Genomic DNA, 18,122 nt, shown 5'->3' with positions numbered 1-18,122 from the left:
CATTAGGTTAGACGGGCGGCATAAATTTGAATTTAATTAGATTGTTATTGGCCTTAATAGGCCTTTTAATTATCAGTGGCTGCTCACCGAACAAAATATCACGAGACTGCGTGATGACGTCGGGACACACGCCTGAGATCATTGCCATCATTTTACGCTCAGGTTTGTCGGGCACACCTGCATGCAGAGCATAATATTCTGCCCAATGTGTGTGTCTGTGTGCGGCTTAATTGGATTAAAGCCAGCTAGTCTGGGTGCTTTGATGTATAGTAGTTTGAGATGTTAGTTTGATAAACGTAAGAATTGAAGGTTAAGAGTCCATTTACATTTGTTGGAAAAACCATTGAAAAGAATGGGTAAAATCTTGCACCAAGGTGGGAGAGACCAAGCAATGTGTTTATATTACTAATAAAATTGCTGGAATGAAAGGATTATTGATGGGAGAAGTAAAGTTTATAAACCTAGTAATACAATGGAAAATTTACATTCAAAGGGAAAGCTTGGTATAAACTGAGGGGAGTTTGTGTGTGTGAGTCAGAGGCATTTAACATCTAACCAGCCTGTAAGCCTACAGCTGTCTGAAAAGGAACCAAATTGAAAGGAACCTCATTTTGAAATAGTAAGGCCAAATGTGCTTTGCCTGGTGTATGTTTAAAGTGTATGGTCATCGTTGCCTTGGTGAAGATTTACCTGGGAGTGATTAATTTGGGGATTTGTTTCAAAGTTATTGTGGTAGTAATTCATAGACATATGTATGTGTTTAATTTGGTGCAAGTTAATAAATGTTTAATTTAGTTTAAAGAAAAACTTCTTGAGGCTTGGCAGTTTTAGTCCTGAAGTTAGAGCTGCATCTCAAAGATACCAATGGAAAATATAGTTATAACAGTTGTTCTTGATTCCCTCTGGGATTTAAACAACTCAGCATTTACCAACTGTTGTATCATAACAGACATTAATGATAAACTGTTGTTAAAGTGATAGAACTGGAGAATAATGACATAATCCCAACATTCTGTTTGCAATATCAGTGGAATTACTCACAGAAAAGCACAATTTGAACCCATTCTAGTCCTTGTGTGACTTACCTTTGATCCCAAATACTTCATACTGCTTCAGGATTTTCTTACTGGGCTGTGTCTGGCTCCAGGTGAACAAACCCGCAAGTTCAAAGGTGGGATTTCTCATTCTCAGATTAAGGGTGCCCCAGTCTTCACGGATTCCCTGAGAAATGTCTGGTATATTATTGTGCTCACCACTCCATTGTACAGCCCACCGCTGACCTTCTCTGTGAAAAGTTCCCAATTGTTTTGTAGTTTGTTGCCCTGAGTGTGGTCTCCACTCCAAGACAATGGAGCCATTTCCAGGATTGTCTGGTCCTTTCAAAACAAAGTTTCCTCCCTGATGGAAAAAATAAATATCATTCCAGCTTCCTGCAAGGAAAGGGAACAAAACATTTATGTTGTGCCATAAAACTGTCGAAATGTCTCAGGCTGTTTCACAAGATCATTGTCAAACAAAATTTGAAATTGAACAACATGAAGAGATATTAGGGCAAGTGACAAAAAACTTAATCAAAGAGGTGGATTTTATAGAGTGCCATAAAAGATTAAAGTTGGTCAAAGAGGGAGAGGATTAGAGAGGGGGATCCAGAGTTTAGGGCCTAAAAAATTGAAGAAACGCCCACCAATGGTGAGCCAGTTAAAATTCGGGATGCTCAAGAAGCCAGAGTGAGGTGAGCACAGATATCTCAGATGGCTGTGGGGCTGGAGGAGATTCCTTAGATATGGAGGGGCAAGGCAATGGAGGCACTTGAGAATTTTAAAATCAATGTGCGGCTCAACTGGAAGTCAATGTAGGACAATGATCACAGGGGTGGTAGGATGAATGGCATTTAGTGCAACATAATCCATGAGCAGCAGAGCTTTGGATGAGGGTTACAGCAGCAGCTGAGGCAGGGATGACCAAAGGAACAAAGGAAATGGACATTTCGGTCTGAGTGATGACACGGATATGTGGCTGGGATCTCATCTCGCAGTCAAATATGAAATCAAGGTTGAGAACAATCTGGTTCAAAATCAGAGAGTTGTCTAGGAGAAGGATAGAGTTGGTATGGAGATATGGAATGGAGTTTGGAGTAGAGACCAAAGACAATGACCAAAACTGAACATCAAACAAGCAATCTGCTGGCTTCCCTTCAATGAAGGAGTTGAGAGCAATGGTGGTATGTTAGTTTTGGGTGTTTTTAGTGTGCACGTGAATAACTGTTTTTCAGGATGATGTTGCTGAGGAGCAGCATGTAGAGGAAACCAATGATAAATCCTCTGGAGATACAAATGGCAATGGTGCAGGAGCAGGAGGTGGAGCCATTGCAAATGATCCTCTAGCTATGATTAGATAGATAAGAATGGAAGTAGATGAGAACAGTCCCACCCAGCTGGACCACAGTGAGTGGTGTAGGAGGAGGATGGTGCAGTCAATTGTGTCAAAGGCTGCAGTCAGATCACAAATCACAATAAGAGGTAATTTAACTTTGACAAAGTCACATAGAACGTCACTTTCTTCCAGTCGGGTGGTTGGATGGATTCAAACATGGAGATCCGGAAAGATTGACATGTATTTGAGAAATGAACATACATTCAAGGGCTTTAGAGAGGAAATAGAATTTGGAGACAGCTTTGCAGACACAGTGGGGTTTCGGGATGATTACTTGAGCTGAGACAGTTGAAGCATTAACAAGATCGGCTGACATGGGACCAGGAGGGAGGCTGGGTGATCAGCGGTTCAATGGGACCCGGGTCAAGGGAGCAGGAAGTGGGTCTCATGGGTAAAGTGACCTCAGAAAGAGCATGAGGGGAGATTGTAGAGAAATGAGAGAAAGATGCACGTTCAGGACTATAGCGGGGAAAGCTTGAGGGGAGGTTTTGCCTGTTGGGCGAGGGCAAGTGAAAAGAGGTGGCAGAGACAGTGGATCAGATTGTCTCGATCTTAGTGACCAAGAAGTCCATGAGTTCGTCACACTTATTGTTGGAGTTGAGGGTGAAGTAGACAGGGAGAGGGGTTTGAAAAGATGGTTTGCACTACACAAAAGTAGTCAGGGGTTATCTTGCAAACCAGGATGATCCTGAAATTGTGTATAGATTTAGCAGATGTGAACAGGACCCGATAGTATGTCATATGGCTCAGCCTGATTTGCTGGTTGATGGTGAAGCCGGTCGTCCATCATTCACATTTAAATTAGCTTCACTTCCACTTAAGGAAGGAGAGCTGTGGTCTGTACTGGGGGAGTTGCCAGGGTGAGAAACAGTAACAAAAACAGAATTACCTGTAAAAACTCAGCAGGTCTGGCAGCATCAGCGGAGAAGAAAAGAGTTGACGTTTCGAGTCCTCATGACCCTTCGACAGAACTTGAGTTCGAGTCCAAGAAAGAGTTGAAATATAAGCTGGTTTAAGGTGTGTGTGTGAGGGGCGGAGAGAGAGAGAGAGAGAGAGAGAAGTGGAGTGGGGGTGTGGTTGTAGGGACAAACAAGCAGTGAGAGAGGGAGATCATCAAAAGATGTCAACAACAATAGTACAAAAGATCACATAGGTGTTAAAGTAAAAGTTGGTGATATTATCTAAACGAATGTGCTAATTAAGAATGGATGGTAGGGCACTCAAGGTATAGCTCTAGTGGGGGTGGGGAGAGTAGAAAAGATTTTTTAAAAAATTTTTTTAAAGATTTTTTTAATTTTTTTTAAATAATGGAAATAGGTGGGAAAAGGAAAATCTTTATAATTTATTGGAAAAAAAAAGGAAGGGGGAAACAGAAAGGGGGTGGGGATGGGGGAGGGAGCTCACGACCTAAAGTTGTTGAATTCAATATTCAGTCCGGAAGACTGTAAAGTGCCGAGTCGGAAGATGAGGTGTTGTTCCTCCAGTTTGCGTTGGGCTTCACTGGAACAATGCAGCAAGCCAAGGACAGACATGTGGGCATGTGAGAGACAGTAATGCCTTTGGTGGGGAGCATGACATCAAAGGTGGAGGTGAGGGTGTGGGTGTGCAAATCAGTAGCTGCAGTAATGTCGAGGTATATGGAGGGGCAATGGTGACACTGTTGGGGTTTTGAAAATGCAGTTGTAAGTGAATTGGGGGCTAGTTTATCCCAGGGGCAGACACAGGAGGAGGTTTGGTGAGGGTTGAATGGGGGATGTAGATCGAGAGCAATACAAGGAAGAGCAATTGTGAATGATACAATGGGAGTATCAAGGCTTTGTGAGATTGAAAAGCCGGTCGGATGGCTGTGAATATGGGTTGGGGAGTTTACATGGAGGGAAAAATGAAAGGAGGAGATGAGGTCAGTGATCTCAGAGGTGAGGCAGCATGATGAACTGAGATAGAGGCTGAAATTACTGAGGATGAGAAGTCGCTTGGTACAGAGGCTGAGGAAGGAGAGCAGTGAAGATCTCTCAGTTTCAAAGTGTTTATGGCACTTGGGTGGACAGTAGACAACAAGGAATTGAACTGAGAGGTGAGATGCTCAAAGGAGGAAAAAGTGAGAAAGGAATAAGGAAGCCATGCAATATGTGTCTTAATGATTGAAAGCCACATGACCACCATGTCAGTATTGGCAGGGCAAGTGCTGGATGGTATAGCCAGGTGGGGAGGGCTTCATTTAGAAGGAAGGTGCTATCAGCTCTCAGCCAGGCATCCATTTAGGATAAAATTAAAGCAAAATACTGTGGATGCAGGAAATCTGAAATAAAAACAGAAAATGCTGGAAAAACTCAGCAGGTCTGGCAGCATCTGCGGGGAGAGAAACAGAGTTAATGTTTCGAGTCTGAAGAAGAGTCGTACAAACTCAAAACGTTAGCTCGGTTTCTCTCTCCACAGATGCTGCCAGACCAGCTGAGTATTTCCAGCATTTTCTGTTTTTATTCCATAAAGGCCATGAGATTGATGCAATCATCCACAATAAGTTCATTAATGGCTAGAGCTTTGTTCACAAGTGAATGGACGTTCTGAGGGAAATGTAGAGAGGGGCAGTGAGATCTGATTCACTGGCTGAGTCCACAGTGTCAGCAACCTTTGGAGGGTTGAGTTAGACAGGAAGGGCATTATCAGGATAAACCTCCAGTCAGTGCACTGAGTGGGAGGTTCAACAAGAGAATAGGATGGGGTGGTTGGATTTGCTCCTCATCAGGTGGAGTGCCTTTCTGAGGCCAACGGAGGATGTCAAGAGAGACACTGAGAGAAGCTTTAGGCTTGTCTAAGATAGAGAGAACCCTGGGATGACTGCAGGATAGCAGGAAGGTGGAGGAGCACTGAAGTGTTGGATAGGGATTAGGGAGGGCAGATTATCTGAAAAAAGGGAAGTGGAAAGAAGCATGATGGTAGGAGAGAGTGATCAAGGAGGGGTAAAGCGAAAAGAAGTGAACCCAGGAAGGAAAAATAAAATTGGAATCAACCAGCTGCCATTTTCAACTTTATTTTGCTTTTTCAGCAGTATCTATTTTGATTATGTACCCAGGGCAGAGGAAAATTGCAGTGCTTTAGGTGGAATTTCTCACGCTCCGTGCAGAGAGGAGCAGCTTCTGGACAATTTTAACCCATTGCCTGTGACTGAATACCCTGTATGCTGCAGGATCAGGGTCAACCACTGCAAAGTATCTTCCTTCCCCTCACACCACATCTTCAAACTTCCCTTCATACAACGTCCTTTAAGATCTTCTATAACAACTGTAAAGATTTCCTGGGCAATTTTATCCAAAATCAAGACAGCCTCTAACTCCTCTGCTCAATCTCAGACACAGCTTGGTGACCCTATTAGTTGACGAGGAAGATGCTTTTAGATCTCCCAGGTTTTGCTAAGAGTTCACCCTTTGCTTTAATCAATGGCTTCAACTGTTTTTTGCTATCACGTGGAGTGAATCAAATTGGCTAAAGTCTATAATCTGTGATGTTAGGGACCTCAGGAGGAGACTGAGGTAGAGAATCCACTTGGCACTTCTGTCTGAAGATGGTTGCAAATGCTCCAGCCTTGAGTTTTGCACTGATGGTTGGGATCCCCCATTATTGAGGATGGGTATGTTTGTGGAGCCTCCTCCTCTGGTTAATTGTTTAATTGTCCATCCTCATTCATGACTGGATTTCGCAGGACCGCATCCATTGATCTGATCCATTGGTTGTGTCACCTATGTCAGTCTTGATACTTGTGCTCAAGTCATGAAGTGAGTTACACGTACAAAGCACTAACCCTAAGTTAGAATGAGAGTGATGAGGCTCATAATACCAGGATCAGCTGTGGCAGAGAGAGAAGAAGAAATTCTCTGGTTGGAATTTTCCACTCCCGCCTGCGGTGGGTGTCATGGTGGATGGGAGTAGAAATTATTGTGAGAAAAATCAAGTAGATGTCCAGGGAAAAACAGGGCCCTGTTGTCCACTCATCACTTCAATGGTGGATCACATCCCCGATGTGCATTGTGGGGAAAGTCATTTGAATACATTTAAATGTCATTAACACTCATTTTAAAGCCTGCTTGTCGGTATCATTCCCACTGAATCAGGTCACACCAAGTATCACAACTGGATATAAGCAACTGCACCTGGTGACCAGCACTCTGCTCGTCACTTCGAGGTCTGTGCGCCTACCTTTCAGCACAACGTGTTCGCAGTACTTCGACTCCATGCTAAGCTTCACAGGCAGCACCACATCACTCTCAGTGATGAGGTAGTGTCACAGGCAAAGCACACTAAAAGCAAAACAGGCTTGCTAGAAGCCAGAAGATCCAAGGAGCCAGCCAGTGGTCTGTAACTCTTTGCGATGGGCCTGTGAAGCAATGGTAAAAGCAAAATACTGTGGATGCTGGAAATCTGAAACAAAAACAAAAATAACTGGAAAAACTCAGCAGGTCTGACAGCATCTGCGGAGAGGAATACAGTTATCATTTTGAGTCCGTATGACTTTTCATCAGAGCTAAGGAAAAATAGAAATGACATGAAATATAAGCTGGTTGAGGGGGATGGGGCAGGTAGAGCTGGATAGAGGGCCAGTGATAGTTGGAGGCAAAGAAGAGATTGCCAAAGATGTCATAGACAAAAGGACAAAGGGGTGTTGACGGTGATGATATTAGCTATATAATGTGCTAATGGTGACATTAAGGGTAGGAAGCAGGACGGGCAGGTGACAGATAGCCCTAGTCGGGGTGGGGTAGGGTGAAGGGATCGAAATGGGCTTAAAGGTGGAGATAAAACAATGATTGGAAATACATTAGAAATAATAGAAATAGTTGGGGAAAAAAAATAAAAATAATATATATTTAAAAAGTAAATTATTGGAAACAGGGGAATCGGAAAGGGAATGGGGATGGAGGAGAGAGTTCATGGTGTTCTGTTGGCATGGCTGAGGCTGGTGACAAAGCTAGAATGTATGTGGCGATCCAGGGGAGAGGAACTTTGGAAGGAGAGTTCGAAACCCTGGAGGTGGACGCTTATGGGAGGTAGCCAAGAGAAAGCGTCGTTTGGGAGAAGATTCCAAAGCAGATCCTTCAAGAGTGGAGATTGGAAACACTCGTCTGAAAGCCGGGGCTCAGTGAGACTGGTTGGCTTCTTCTTTTTTCTTCTGTGCAGCATTGACAGACTGCCTCTGCCATCGCTTGCCAAGCTGGAGTGGTGATGCTGTTGGACCTACCCACCAGAGCAGGAGTAGAGGACATCACGGCGGTCCTCCACCGCGTCAGTAGGTGGTCCAAGGAGGCATCAATAAACTTGGGGGCTGCCTTCTTCCTGGCTTTTGGGGCCAGATCTTCAGCGCAGCAGTCCTACTCTGCCTTCAGTGAGACTGCTGTGCATGGCTACTCTTTAAATATGATGCCCAGAGTGAGGCACCAGAGTGCTCCCGATGAGACGGGCGAAACAGAGGCCACCCACCCGCAATCTGGTGTGTTTCCCATGCGCATATTATTAATCAGGCGGGCAGTGGACAGTACAGCGTTAGAACCCGCCTTTGCAGCCGGCATGAAAGAAGCCAATTTTCGTACCCGAAAACAAACTTAGAGCGCAGATGGGAAAACCCCACCCTCTGAGTCTAAGGAATGGAGAATTTCAATTGCAACGTGTGCAGCTGTGAATAACATCTGGTGTGATCATGTTGGGCACGAAGCCTCAGAATTCTGATTGACTCTGGGTTAGAAAAACATTGAAAATCGTTCCATTTTGCTGTTAGAAATAAATGTTTCCTCTGTCGCAGTGAGTTTACCAAGAGTTGAGTTGAAATGCACAAAGCAGGAATTTTCTAAGTTTAATCCCAGGCTGTGCTGAGTGACATCAGGGTAAATTTTCTGATGCTCCGCATCACTGTAGAGCCTCATCCACAGGATATAAAGGCTCACTTTTTACTGGCAATAAGACCAATCAGTGACAAGAATTTTCTATCAAGAGTATAAATATAAAGAGCAAACTCTGAGTCACTTACCGCTGGGTTCCAGATAGTACGGGGCGGAAACCTGGGGCTTGTTATCATGAAGCAACACACAAAACCACTTCCCACTGCCTCTCTCAGCTTTCAGAATAATCAGTTTCAATGATTTCTCTTCCCTATTCCATCCATTCAATGTTTTCTCTACAACAGCTTTGCCATCACTATCAATCCAAACAAGTCTCATTGTTTCAGTGACATCAGAGACAGAACAGGTCAGGGTAACGGTGTCTCCCTCAGTCACCGCATCAGATGGTTCAGCTGTCACTGTGTAAACAAGAAAATCATTTAGATTTTAAACATTGACTTGATCACTGAAAACAGAAGCAACATTCTGTCTTCTACCTTTAACTGTGATTAGTGTCATGGTCACCACTTTACGTGATCCCAGAGAACATGTGTAAACTCCAGCATCTTCAAACAGTACAGGGACAATGCTCATGTTGAAGCTGTTCCCATTGAATGTTGTGGTTCTGGGGACCAGTCGATTCCCAAAGGCAATCCTGATGGGCTGATGTTTCGATGCAGATGCTATTTCTTTCTCCTGATTTTGAAGATGATGTGACCTCCAGCTCCATGCAGCAATGTTGTATTCATAATAAGAATAACAAATCAGGTTGAGTTCACTGTGATCTGTGCTTGACCGATAAAGAGTGTAACTCTTACCATAGAGATCTGTAATTAAGAGACAAAGAACAATGTGTTAAAATTTTATGGTAGCGGAGTTACATAGAAAAGTAAAAATAACGAATGATTATAATTAAATGAAAACATTTTACATTTTGATCTTCATAACTTTGTCCCATCACATTTTTGTTAATGATTTGAAAGACTTCAACATTGTGAACTTGGATGACTTCAATATGCAAAATCAATAGAATTTTTGAAAATAATAACAGGTTTTTGAGTTTTAACATTTTCTTGGCTTTTAATGACCCTATGACATCACATACCCAAATATTATGAGGTTCTGCCAACAACATCGAGTCCTGCTGATTGGGCTAAAGTTTGCATAGAATTTTGCAATGTCCCCAATAATGGTTTCCTTTTAGAAAGTGCAGTCCACATTTAAATGTCATAATTATTCAGAAATATTGTGATGCAGAACATCATGATAAAATTCTGCCTCTAGGTCTCACCTCACCAATATAAAATGGGCAGATACCGGCTCCCTGAGCCTGACCTACATAAACACAATCCAGTTGCTGCTGCTTGAGTTGCTGTCAACATGTTGGTTTCTTCAAAGTGAACATCTGTCTCCTGTTATACTTAATATCTAGTAAAGGACTTAGACCCATGCAATTCCTGTATGATTTTTTTTTCTCCATTGCTACCACATCTTTCAAATTTTCACAGCCAGACTTACCCAAAGTCATTTTATTTGCTCCAGCTATACACTTGCCAGCTAGTAAAATTGGAAGGTTGGGAATCCTTTACTTATTGTCCAGGGAGCAATCATGAATGGGGAATAATAAATTAGCAGCACCTTTTACATCTCACAAAGACGACTTTTCACATGCTGTCTGTCCACATTCTATTCACTTTAAATCCTCATCGCCCATTCTCACTGACATGCATTTGCTCCTTGTCCCTCAATACATCAAATCTAAAATCATCATCATCATCATCGTCAAGAAGTCATTCCACAGCATCACCCCAATTTACCTCTAAAACTTCCTGCGGGATGGTCTCCTTTCACATTCCCTCATCCTCCCACTATTCCCTCGCTCGATTCCATCATTGGTGGCAAAATCTTCTGTTCCCTCAGCTCAAACCATTGGCACTGCCTCCTTAAACCTGTCCAGCTCTTCCTTTGTCTTCATACAGACCGAAAGCCTCTCTCTTTCTCTAAGATTTCAGTCGCCTTTTTGAATTCACTCACTAATTTTTATCACCACTTCCTTGTTCTTTAGTGAAAAATATTTTTTTCTCTCTTTGAGTCGCTCTGCGACTGAAAGCATTTGCTGGTTTTATTAAACAGCGCATCACCATTTATAAAACACATGCTGCAATTCAGATTTTCCACTTTCCGCTGTTGAAATGCCTCATTCACTTTGACAATTCCAGTCTCAATGGGGTGAAGAGACAAGCAAAGCAGATATTGGTTGTGTCCTTGTTCCCCAAACTCCACTTTTCTGTCTACAGCTGCTCATTGGTTCCCCAATCAGTTACCTGGATTGTTTCTACCGTTTGAACAGAAGATCAGAGTTTGTATTTGTGCAGTGTCACTCGCAGCTTTTCCTCTCTTCCTCTTCCAGAGCCCCACTCTCACGTTCTCTCCGTCCACCATTGATCCTATACATTCCTATCACTTCCATCCTTCCCTCTCCCGTTCATTGTCACTGATTCCCTGTCCTTCCCTTTTCCCTCAGTCCTGTTCCTAACTCAATGTTTATTTGAAACCTACAGTCTGCAGCAACTGCAATTACTTCAAGAATCAGCAGAACTTGACTGGAAGTGGTATTGAGAGGAGAGAGGTCAGCTTTTTGTTCACCGTTGATATGTATACCAGAACCCCACATTGTGACTGTAAGCATGAAGTGCTCATGATTCACATGTATGATACACTTCTCTGTCCCAGTTTTATGTTAGTAACTCCGAATATCCACTGTCAGGAAATTGCACTTACATTGAGACACAAGAAAATCTGCATTTCCTGTGATAACATTGGATCCATTTTCCTTCACTTCACATTCATACAACTTCTCATCCTCTACTGTAACACATTTGACCATCAGATAGGCTGTGTTATTTAGTCGGATCTGATCAGTTTTCCTCCTGTTCTGCTGAGATGAGCCTCTCTGTTTCCAGTGAAGACTGACTGTATCTGAGAGTCTGGAGATGGTACAACTGAGGGTGATGTCACTGCCCATTACAGGCCTCTGGGAATCGGTCTCAACTGGAAAAACAGATTAGTAAGAATTAATGTAATTAGTGGCATTTACAATCCAATGATTAGGTTCCAAATGATCTTTGGATGTGCTCATCATCAGCACTTGTACCTTCCTGCATTAAAGGGTCTGGCCAGATTAAACACAAGTGCATCTTACCAGTAGAACAACACAGTTGGGGTGACAATTCTTGGTCCCCATCCACCAGCACAATTACCTTTCCTGGAGTCATAGAGTGATTATTATGGTACAGATTCATGTTTCATTTATGTTGATTCTGATTTATGTTGAAGTAAATGTTACAAAAAGAGAAATCTTATTGGTAGTTTCCTCTTTGGGGGATATTCGGTAAATTGGGTGTTTTATTTCATGGTTCCCCATCGGGATCGGAACAAAACTGGGGGCCCAAGTATGGGATTCAACCCAGTGACTGTAAAACAGATTCACTGGAACCTTCCAGCATTTAAACAAACAAGATTTCATGTTTGCTTTTGCGGTATTGTGTTGGAAAATCAAACTTTGGGGCTCAAGCCTTTGTTGAAAGGGAGGGCCTGACTGTCAGAGACTTAAAACACTTGAGAAAAGACCATTTTGAGGCTGTAGCAGAGTCCATGAGGATTAACAGAAGATCAGGGCCTAATATGGACAGATCTTTGAAGAATTGGTTAGGCACTAGTGGCTCAAGGAAGAAGTGATTGGTTCCCTTAGGAATCGAGCACAACTGACCAGAATTGGAAAAGAAATAGAACTCAGAAAGATTGACTTAGAAAGTGAAAAATCAGCAAGAGATGAAAGAGATAGGGAAAGACATGGAAGAGATGAAGAGAAAGAGAAAACAAGTTAGAAAAGCTTGAAATGGATCATGAGTTCTGATTACACAAACTTGAGTTGCTGTGGAGAAGTGAGGCTGTCTCAGAGCGAACTCCCCGCAATTTTGATTTGGCAAAGAATTATTGTTTCCTACCTAAATTAGTGAGGAATTACTGTAGCTAAAATAGAAAGAAAAACTGAAGTCTGGATTTTGGCAGCCAGTGAAGTGAAATAAAGATACTCCCATTGTCTCAAGTTTTACCAGAGTTGGCCGTACCATTTACTGGGGTGTTTGATTGGCCAGGTGAAGGTGACTCTGGGGAATTTGCACCGTCAGGACTGTCAGGGGCACAATTAAGGAGGTTCAGCAGATATGTGTTTTTTTGGTGATATACATGCACTTGGAACTCAGATGGAGTAAGGCTGTAGTCGGAGGCTACGTGATGATTTAACACTACGTGAGTGAAAGGAATTAAACTCTACTTGAGGAAGCCAGAGTTGTGAGGAACTTTAGGTTCTGACCATGGTGCCAAACACTCCGGGGGAGCTGCCAGTAGACCTTTGCGATCTATTTTTGTTGTATTGGCCATGTAAAGTGTAATTTAAAGTCCCCATTGAATACAACTTGCCTGTTGATTCTTGATTAATTTATGCTGATTTTGGTTTGACTTTATAGTAAACGTTTTTAAAAAGTGAAAACTTATTCACTGTTTTCTTGAATTTAAGATCATTTGGGAAGTTTGATTCTTTCACATTGTTTGTCTCCATGTGGATTGTAACACACAAAGAGGCTATTCGGCCCATTAGGCCAAACTTATAGAGTTTGGAATGGTATTTATGGAAGCCCAACAAAATCAACAGGTACTGGCAACTCACTGGATGTGCTGGAAATGTATTACCCATAATATCTGTTATCCAGCCCTACCCTGTCCTCCATGTGCCTAGACCATTACAATAGGACCACCCAATGAATGAGGGTTTGGGTGGTTGGGGGTCAGGTGTGGCAGCCAAGGTGTTGGGAGGATAGCTGTGTAGGCCAATTCCTTATTTAATTGTATTTTATTAATCATTTTTAATCATGTGACTGCTTTCATTTCTTTCATATTAATGAATGTAAACTGATTATGGTGGAAACCTGTGGGCAGAGTTTGGTTCATGGTGGGAGAAGATGGAGTTACGGAGGGAGAATTCTGACCGAAGACATCGCTGATGCTTATATTGACCATTAAAATTAAAAACAGTTTCAACTAAACAGACAAAGACATATCAAAGCAGGTCCCCGAGGTGGTGGTTTGCCATAGACACTTCACCTACAGAAACTGAACTAGACGATGGTCACTCAGAATATGTCAATGGCCTTCTTCCTGCTCCAAGATACAGTAATCACACCCATTGTTGGCATGGAGATACCCCCTGCCCCTATTGAGGGTGGGATATGATCACATAGAGGTGGCCCTGGATGGCAAGGGTGGGATTAATAATCCAATCGGACAATTTGATTTAAGGTATTATATGCCAAGGCCCAGGGTCAGGAAGTTGTATAAAGACACAGCCCTCAAGGACCTTGTTACTGCAGTCGGTAGAGTGGCCTAGTCAGACATTCCAAAGTCACGCTGCAAGATCTGTTGAAGGACTGTCACTGAGAAGCTGTCTTCATTTAGCTGGTGGTCTCTCCAAATGGCGGGGAGTCAATTCGCTGATGGCAAAATGCTGGTGGCCTGGAAACATGGAGCTTAATAGGGCATTTACATATTCCAATTGGGTTCCCGCAACCTGCCTGATTCTGGTCCCATCATCAGTAAAACTCCCTCATGGCAGTAAAACTCCCCCATGGAAGGACATGGTCGGTGAGATAATCTGCCACAGATCCGTCTGAAATTCTGGGCACACCACTTCCATTCCCACCTCCTGGGGACAGGCAAAATTCTGCCCTTTGATTCTAAGATTTGGCCCTCTATCTCACAATGATGAGAGTTATTAGCACAAGGGAGCTATTTGGTAACAGAATTCAGTACATCTTACAAAGAGTCTGTCAGTCTATAGACCATAATGGTGTCTATGGGGTAGATTCCTCAGTTTGTTGTTTCTGGTTAAATTGTCAATATTCTTTTACTCAGGTTAAACATTTCAATAGAAACGATGAACAGAATCTTTCCCCTGATAATTTTAATGAGGGATGTGCATCGCACTGGCTAATATAAAGCTCCTGGGCTAATCTTCATGCCACACCCCCACCCCCAACACCACTTCCCAGAACCATCCCATCCCTGGGCCCTTTTCCTGGAGGCAGCTTGGGAGTCAGGAAGGCTACCCAAAGTGGGAGGAGTTAAAGGCCTATCAAGGCCAATCAGCAAACTCAGACTGAAATTTTCCAGTCAGTCTGTGGGCCTCCTGATGCATGGGGGAACTAGGCCAGCTACCTGCCGGCTACCACCCGGTGTCTGAGCAGGGGGATAAAAACTCAAGACTGGCTTTCAGGTCCTCCCCACTTGCACGGCCATAACTGCAGCCATAGGCCACACTATAGAGGGTTCCACTTCCACAATTGTGATCCGATTGCTGCGACAAAATTTTAATTTAAAGGATTAAGGAATTTGGAGAAGGGACATCTCAAGATGGATGCAACCCCTCTCTCTTACCAGAGCTGCATGCTGCTGTTATATCCAAGACTCTCTTTAGCCCTCAGCTTCAAGTGTCTGTTACCATCCACAAATAGCAGGCCAGCCTGCCCTCTGGCCTCTAATTGACCAATTCCAGGAAAATCACTCGGAGAAAAGCAAAATACTGCGGATGCTGGAAATCTGAAACAAAAACAGGAAGTGCTGGAAAAATTCAGCAGGTCTAACAGCTTCTGTGGAGAGGAAATAAAAACAGAGTTAGCGTTTTGAGTCCATTTGAGTCTTCTTCAGTGTCAGAAGGATTGGAAAAGTTAACTCAGTTTTGTTTTCCTATCTGTTAGATGCTGTTAGATCTGCTGAGTTTGTCCAGCATTTTATGTTTTTGTTTCAAGGGAAAATCACTGCTGGGTGACTGTGCCCATACAGGGGCAGGATTGGAAACCCCATTTGACCCAAACGTTGGCGTCCCGACACAAAATCCAAAATCCTAAACCATGTGATCCCGGCAATCTCTCATCATTACACCTGAAATTATTTACGGAGAATCATTGTTTTTTTCTGTATTATGTTCTACTCACCTTTGATCCCAAATATTTCATAATGTTTCAGGATTTCATTTCTCGGCTGTGCCTGAGTCAAGGTGAACAATCCAGCAAATTGAATTCCGGGATTGTCAATTCTCAGGTTAATGGTATACTGATCTTTTATTATCCACCGGTACAACTTGCTGGTTCTAAATTGTCTGCTCCATTCTGCATTCCACCTGCCCGATCTGTCTCTCCAAAAAGTAACCAGCTGTTGGATTTCTTGCCCTGAGTGTGGTTTCCATTTCCAGACAACAGGACCATCTCCAGGATTGTCTGGTCCTTTTAGTGAGATATAAGCTCTCTTATCCAAAAAATAAATATGATTTGTGTTACCTGTTAGAAAGAGGAAATTTAATTATTTTAATGGTAAATCTCAAATTCTTAATCCAAGTTCTTAATTCAATGTCTGTAATAATTCATAATAAAAGCAGAATACTGCAGATGATGAAAATTTGAAATTCAAACAGAAAATGCTGGGATTATTCAGCAGGTCTGGCAGCATCTGTGAAAAGAGAAAAATACTTAATATTTTGGCTGGAATTTGCCGTCCCCATTGGCGTCGGGCGTCATGGTGGGCGTGAGTGAACAATATGGTGAGATGGCCAAAATTCGGTTCCACTCCTTCGTGAAACCAGCTTTGCGAACGTCCCCTCCACCCGTCAATGGGTGACCACATTTCCTGCTGCCGCACATCAAGAATGTCATTTTCATACATCTGCATATTATTATAAGCCCTGCCCACTAGAATCATCCCCCCGTGCTGGATGATCTGGGAATGTCAGCGAGATTATACGCCGACGTGTTTCACAGCAACATGTAAAAGACGGTGCACCCGGTGAGCTGAATTTCCAGAGGAACTCGGTGGTGAGTGTGCACTAACGTTACACAGCACTCGCCAGGGTCGCCCACTTGACTTGAAGGAACAGGCGCCACAGATTCAGGCGAGAGCACAGGCATTTCGCTATTTCCCAACTAGCTGACTGTGCGGTTCTGGAGCAAGGGCTGTGCTGCCGTTGGTGGAGGGTGGGAAAGCAGCACAGTCTGATGGTGGTGCAGAAGTACATGCAGGGAGCAGGGCAGAGGCAGAGAGAGATGGCCACACATGAGGGAAACATTGTATGAAGTGACCGTTCCTCCACAGCTGAGACAGTTCAGATGCAGCCACATTGACATGCTTGGAGTCAGGCCTCTAGCTTCTCTTCCCAGTGAAGCAATGCAGAGGCATGAAAGTGCCACCAAATGCTCCTGAAATTTTCACCACTCGGGAACAATCTGCAAACAAATGACAATTTAGTGGACTACAGAACAACTGGATGACTGGAAAAGTCGTACAATCTCCTTGCAAAAGCCGGTCATGGGGCAGTAACTAGTGGAGGTGCTCACAGCCCCTTGCAATGTCTTCATTCAGTTTTGGACCAACCTCCCCCATGGTTCAAGCTAACAGTGCAGCCTTGCAGTGCAGGTTAGGAGAATGCCTGCGCCTGAGCTGAGAGCACACCATGCAGTCCAGTGGGCAAAGCAGCCGCCAATTGGTCATGTGGAGTAGGGTGGACGTAGGTGGGGTTTCGGGCAGCCATGCAGTGCACTGAACTCTGCTCATCCAAGTGGTGGCCAGCAGTTTCCGACTTGGGTTAAGGGGCCTTTAGACTTAACCAAGAGGTTCTTAGCACACCCATGCTTACCCACATGTCTCTCTCTCTTTCATCTGGCAGGAGCATGGAGTCTGGTGAACTATCTGGATACCTCGTGATGCACAGAGAGCAGAGATGAAGGAGAAGAGAGTGATGGAGGCACCTGGGTGGGCAGTGGGGGGATTGCCCTCAGGGCGAGGCAACTGGGGGTCCTGTGCATGGCGCTGATGAGCCACAGTGAGCCTCGCTGATTGGCACCCAAAGAGACCCAGGGTCTAGAGACCGCACTTGTCATTCCTGTAGATGAGTGAGAAACAGTGTCACCGAAGACTGCGGATAACCAGGGAACTGATAAGTCACATCTGCCAGAGACTGCAGGATTTGTTGCCATGGAGACATGGACGGCAGCCACTGCCAGTGGCCTAGAAAGTGACTGAAGCACTCAATTTCTAAGCCGGTGGCTCCTTTCTGGGGTCCTCGGGTGATCTCACAAGCCTCCACATACAATGGCATCCCGGAGGCATTGAATGGGGGCAGGGATTTAACGCAAGAGGTAGAAGGATAAGAGGGGAGTTGAAGAGAAACATTTTCACCCAGAGGGTGGTGGGAGCCTGGAACTCAGTGTCTGCATGGGTGGTTGAGTCAGAAACTCTCGTAACACATAAGATGCAACATGCCATGGATGCTATATTCATGAAGACACACAGCTTTGTGCAATGAGCTCCAGATCAGGAAAGCCAGGATGAAAGAGCACTGGGATTTGTACAGGTCTCAGGTTTACCTAAGGTGCAGGGTGCCATTGACTGCACTGACGGGTACTCAGGTCTCCATGGCAACAAGCGGACATCTTTGTCAACTGCAAGGACTTCCACTTGCTGAATGTTGAGCTGGTGTGCAACCACCACAAACTCATCCTACAGGTCTGCAGGCAATTGCCAGGGAGTGTCCACAACACCTATATTCTCAGCAGGTCTCAGACCCCTGACATCTTCCAGGGTCCACAGGCTGCAGGGTTGGCTCCTCGGGACAAGGGTTACCCACAGAGGACATGGCTGATGAAGCCTGTGAGGCGGCCTCAGCATACAGCAGAGTGACGGTATAATGAGGCTCATGCTGCATCTCGCACCTTGGTG

The 18,122-nt window shown here is 44.0% G+C and overlaps 1 protein-coding gene across 5 annotated transcripts in view; it reads right to left on the bottom strand.

Moving 5' to 3' along the window:
* Window positions 1–18,122, bottom strand: part of LOC121281175 — a 69,433-nt gene that overhangs the window by 39,733 nt on the left and 11,578 nt on the right. For all 5 annotated transcript variants that reach the window (XM_041193924.1, XM_041193928.1, XM_041193929.1 and 2 more), the window contains 5 exons: window positions 15,350–15,691; window positions 11,082–11,351; window positions 8,798–9,127; window positions 8,450–8,719; window positions 1,086–1,430 (listed from right to left, as the gene is read on the bottom strand). In XM_041193924.1, the coding sequence (XP_041049858.1) occupies window positions 1,086–1,430; window positions 8,450–8,719; window positions 8,798–9,127; window positions 11,082–11,351; window positions 15,350–15,691 (1,557 nt within the window). The remainder of the gene's footprint in view (window positions 1–1,085; window positions 1,431–8,449; window positions 8,720–8,797; window positions 9,128–11,081; window positions 11,352–15,349; window positions 15,692–18,122) is intronic.

This window comes from Carcharodon carcharias, chromosome 8 (assembly GCF_017639515.1).
Source record: "Carcharodon carcharias isolate sCarCar2 chromosome 8, sCarCar2.pri, whole genome shotgun sequence".
Lineage (NCBI taxonomy): Eukaryota > Metazoa > Chordata > Chondrichthyes > Lamniformes > Lamnidae > Carcharodon > Carcharodon carcharias.
The sequence above is the reverse complement of the archived record's forward strand: the minus strand, read 5'-3'. Positions and strand labels throughout refer to the sequence as shown.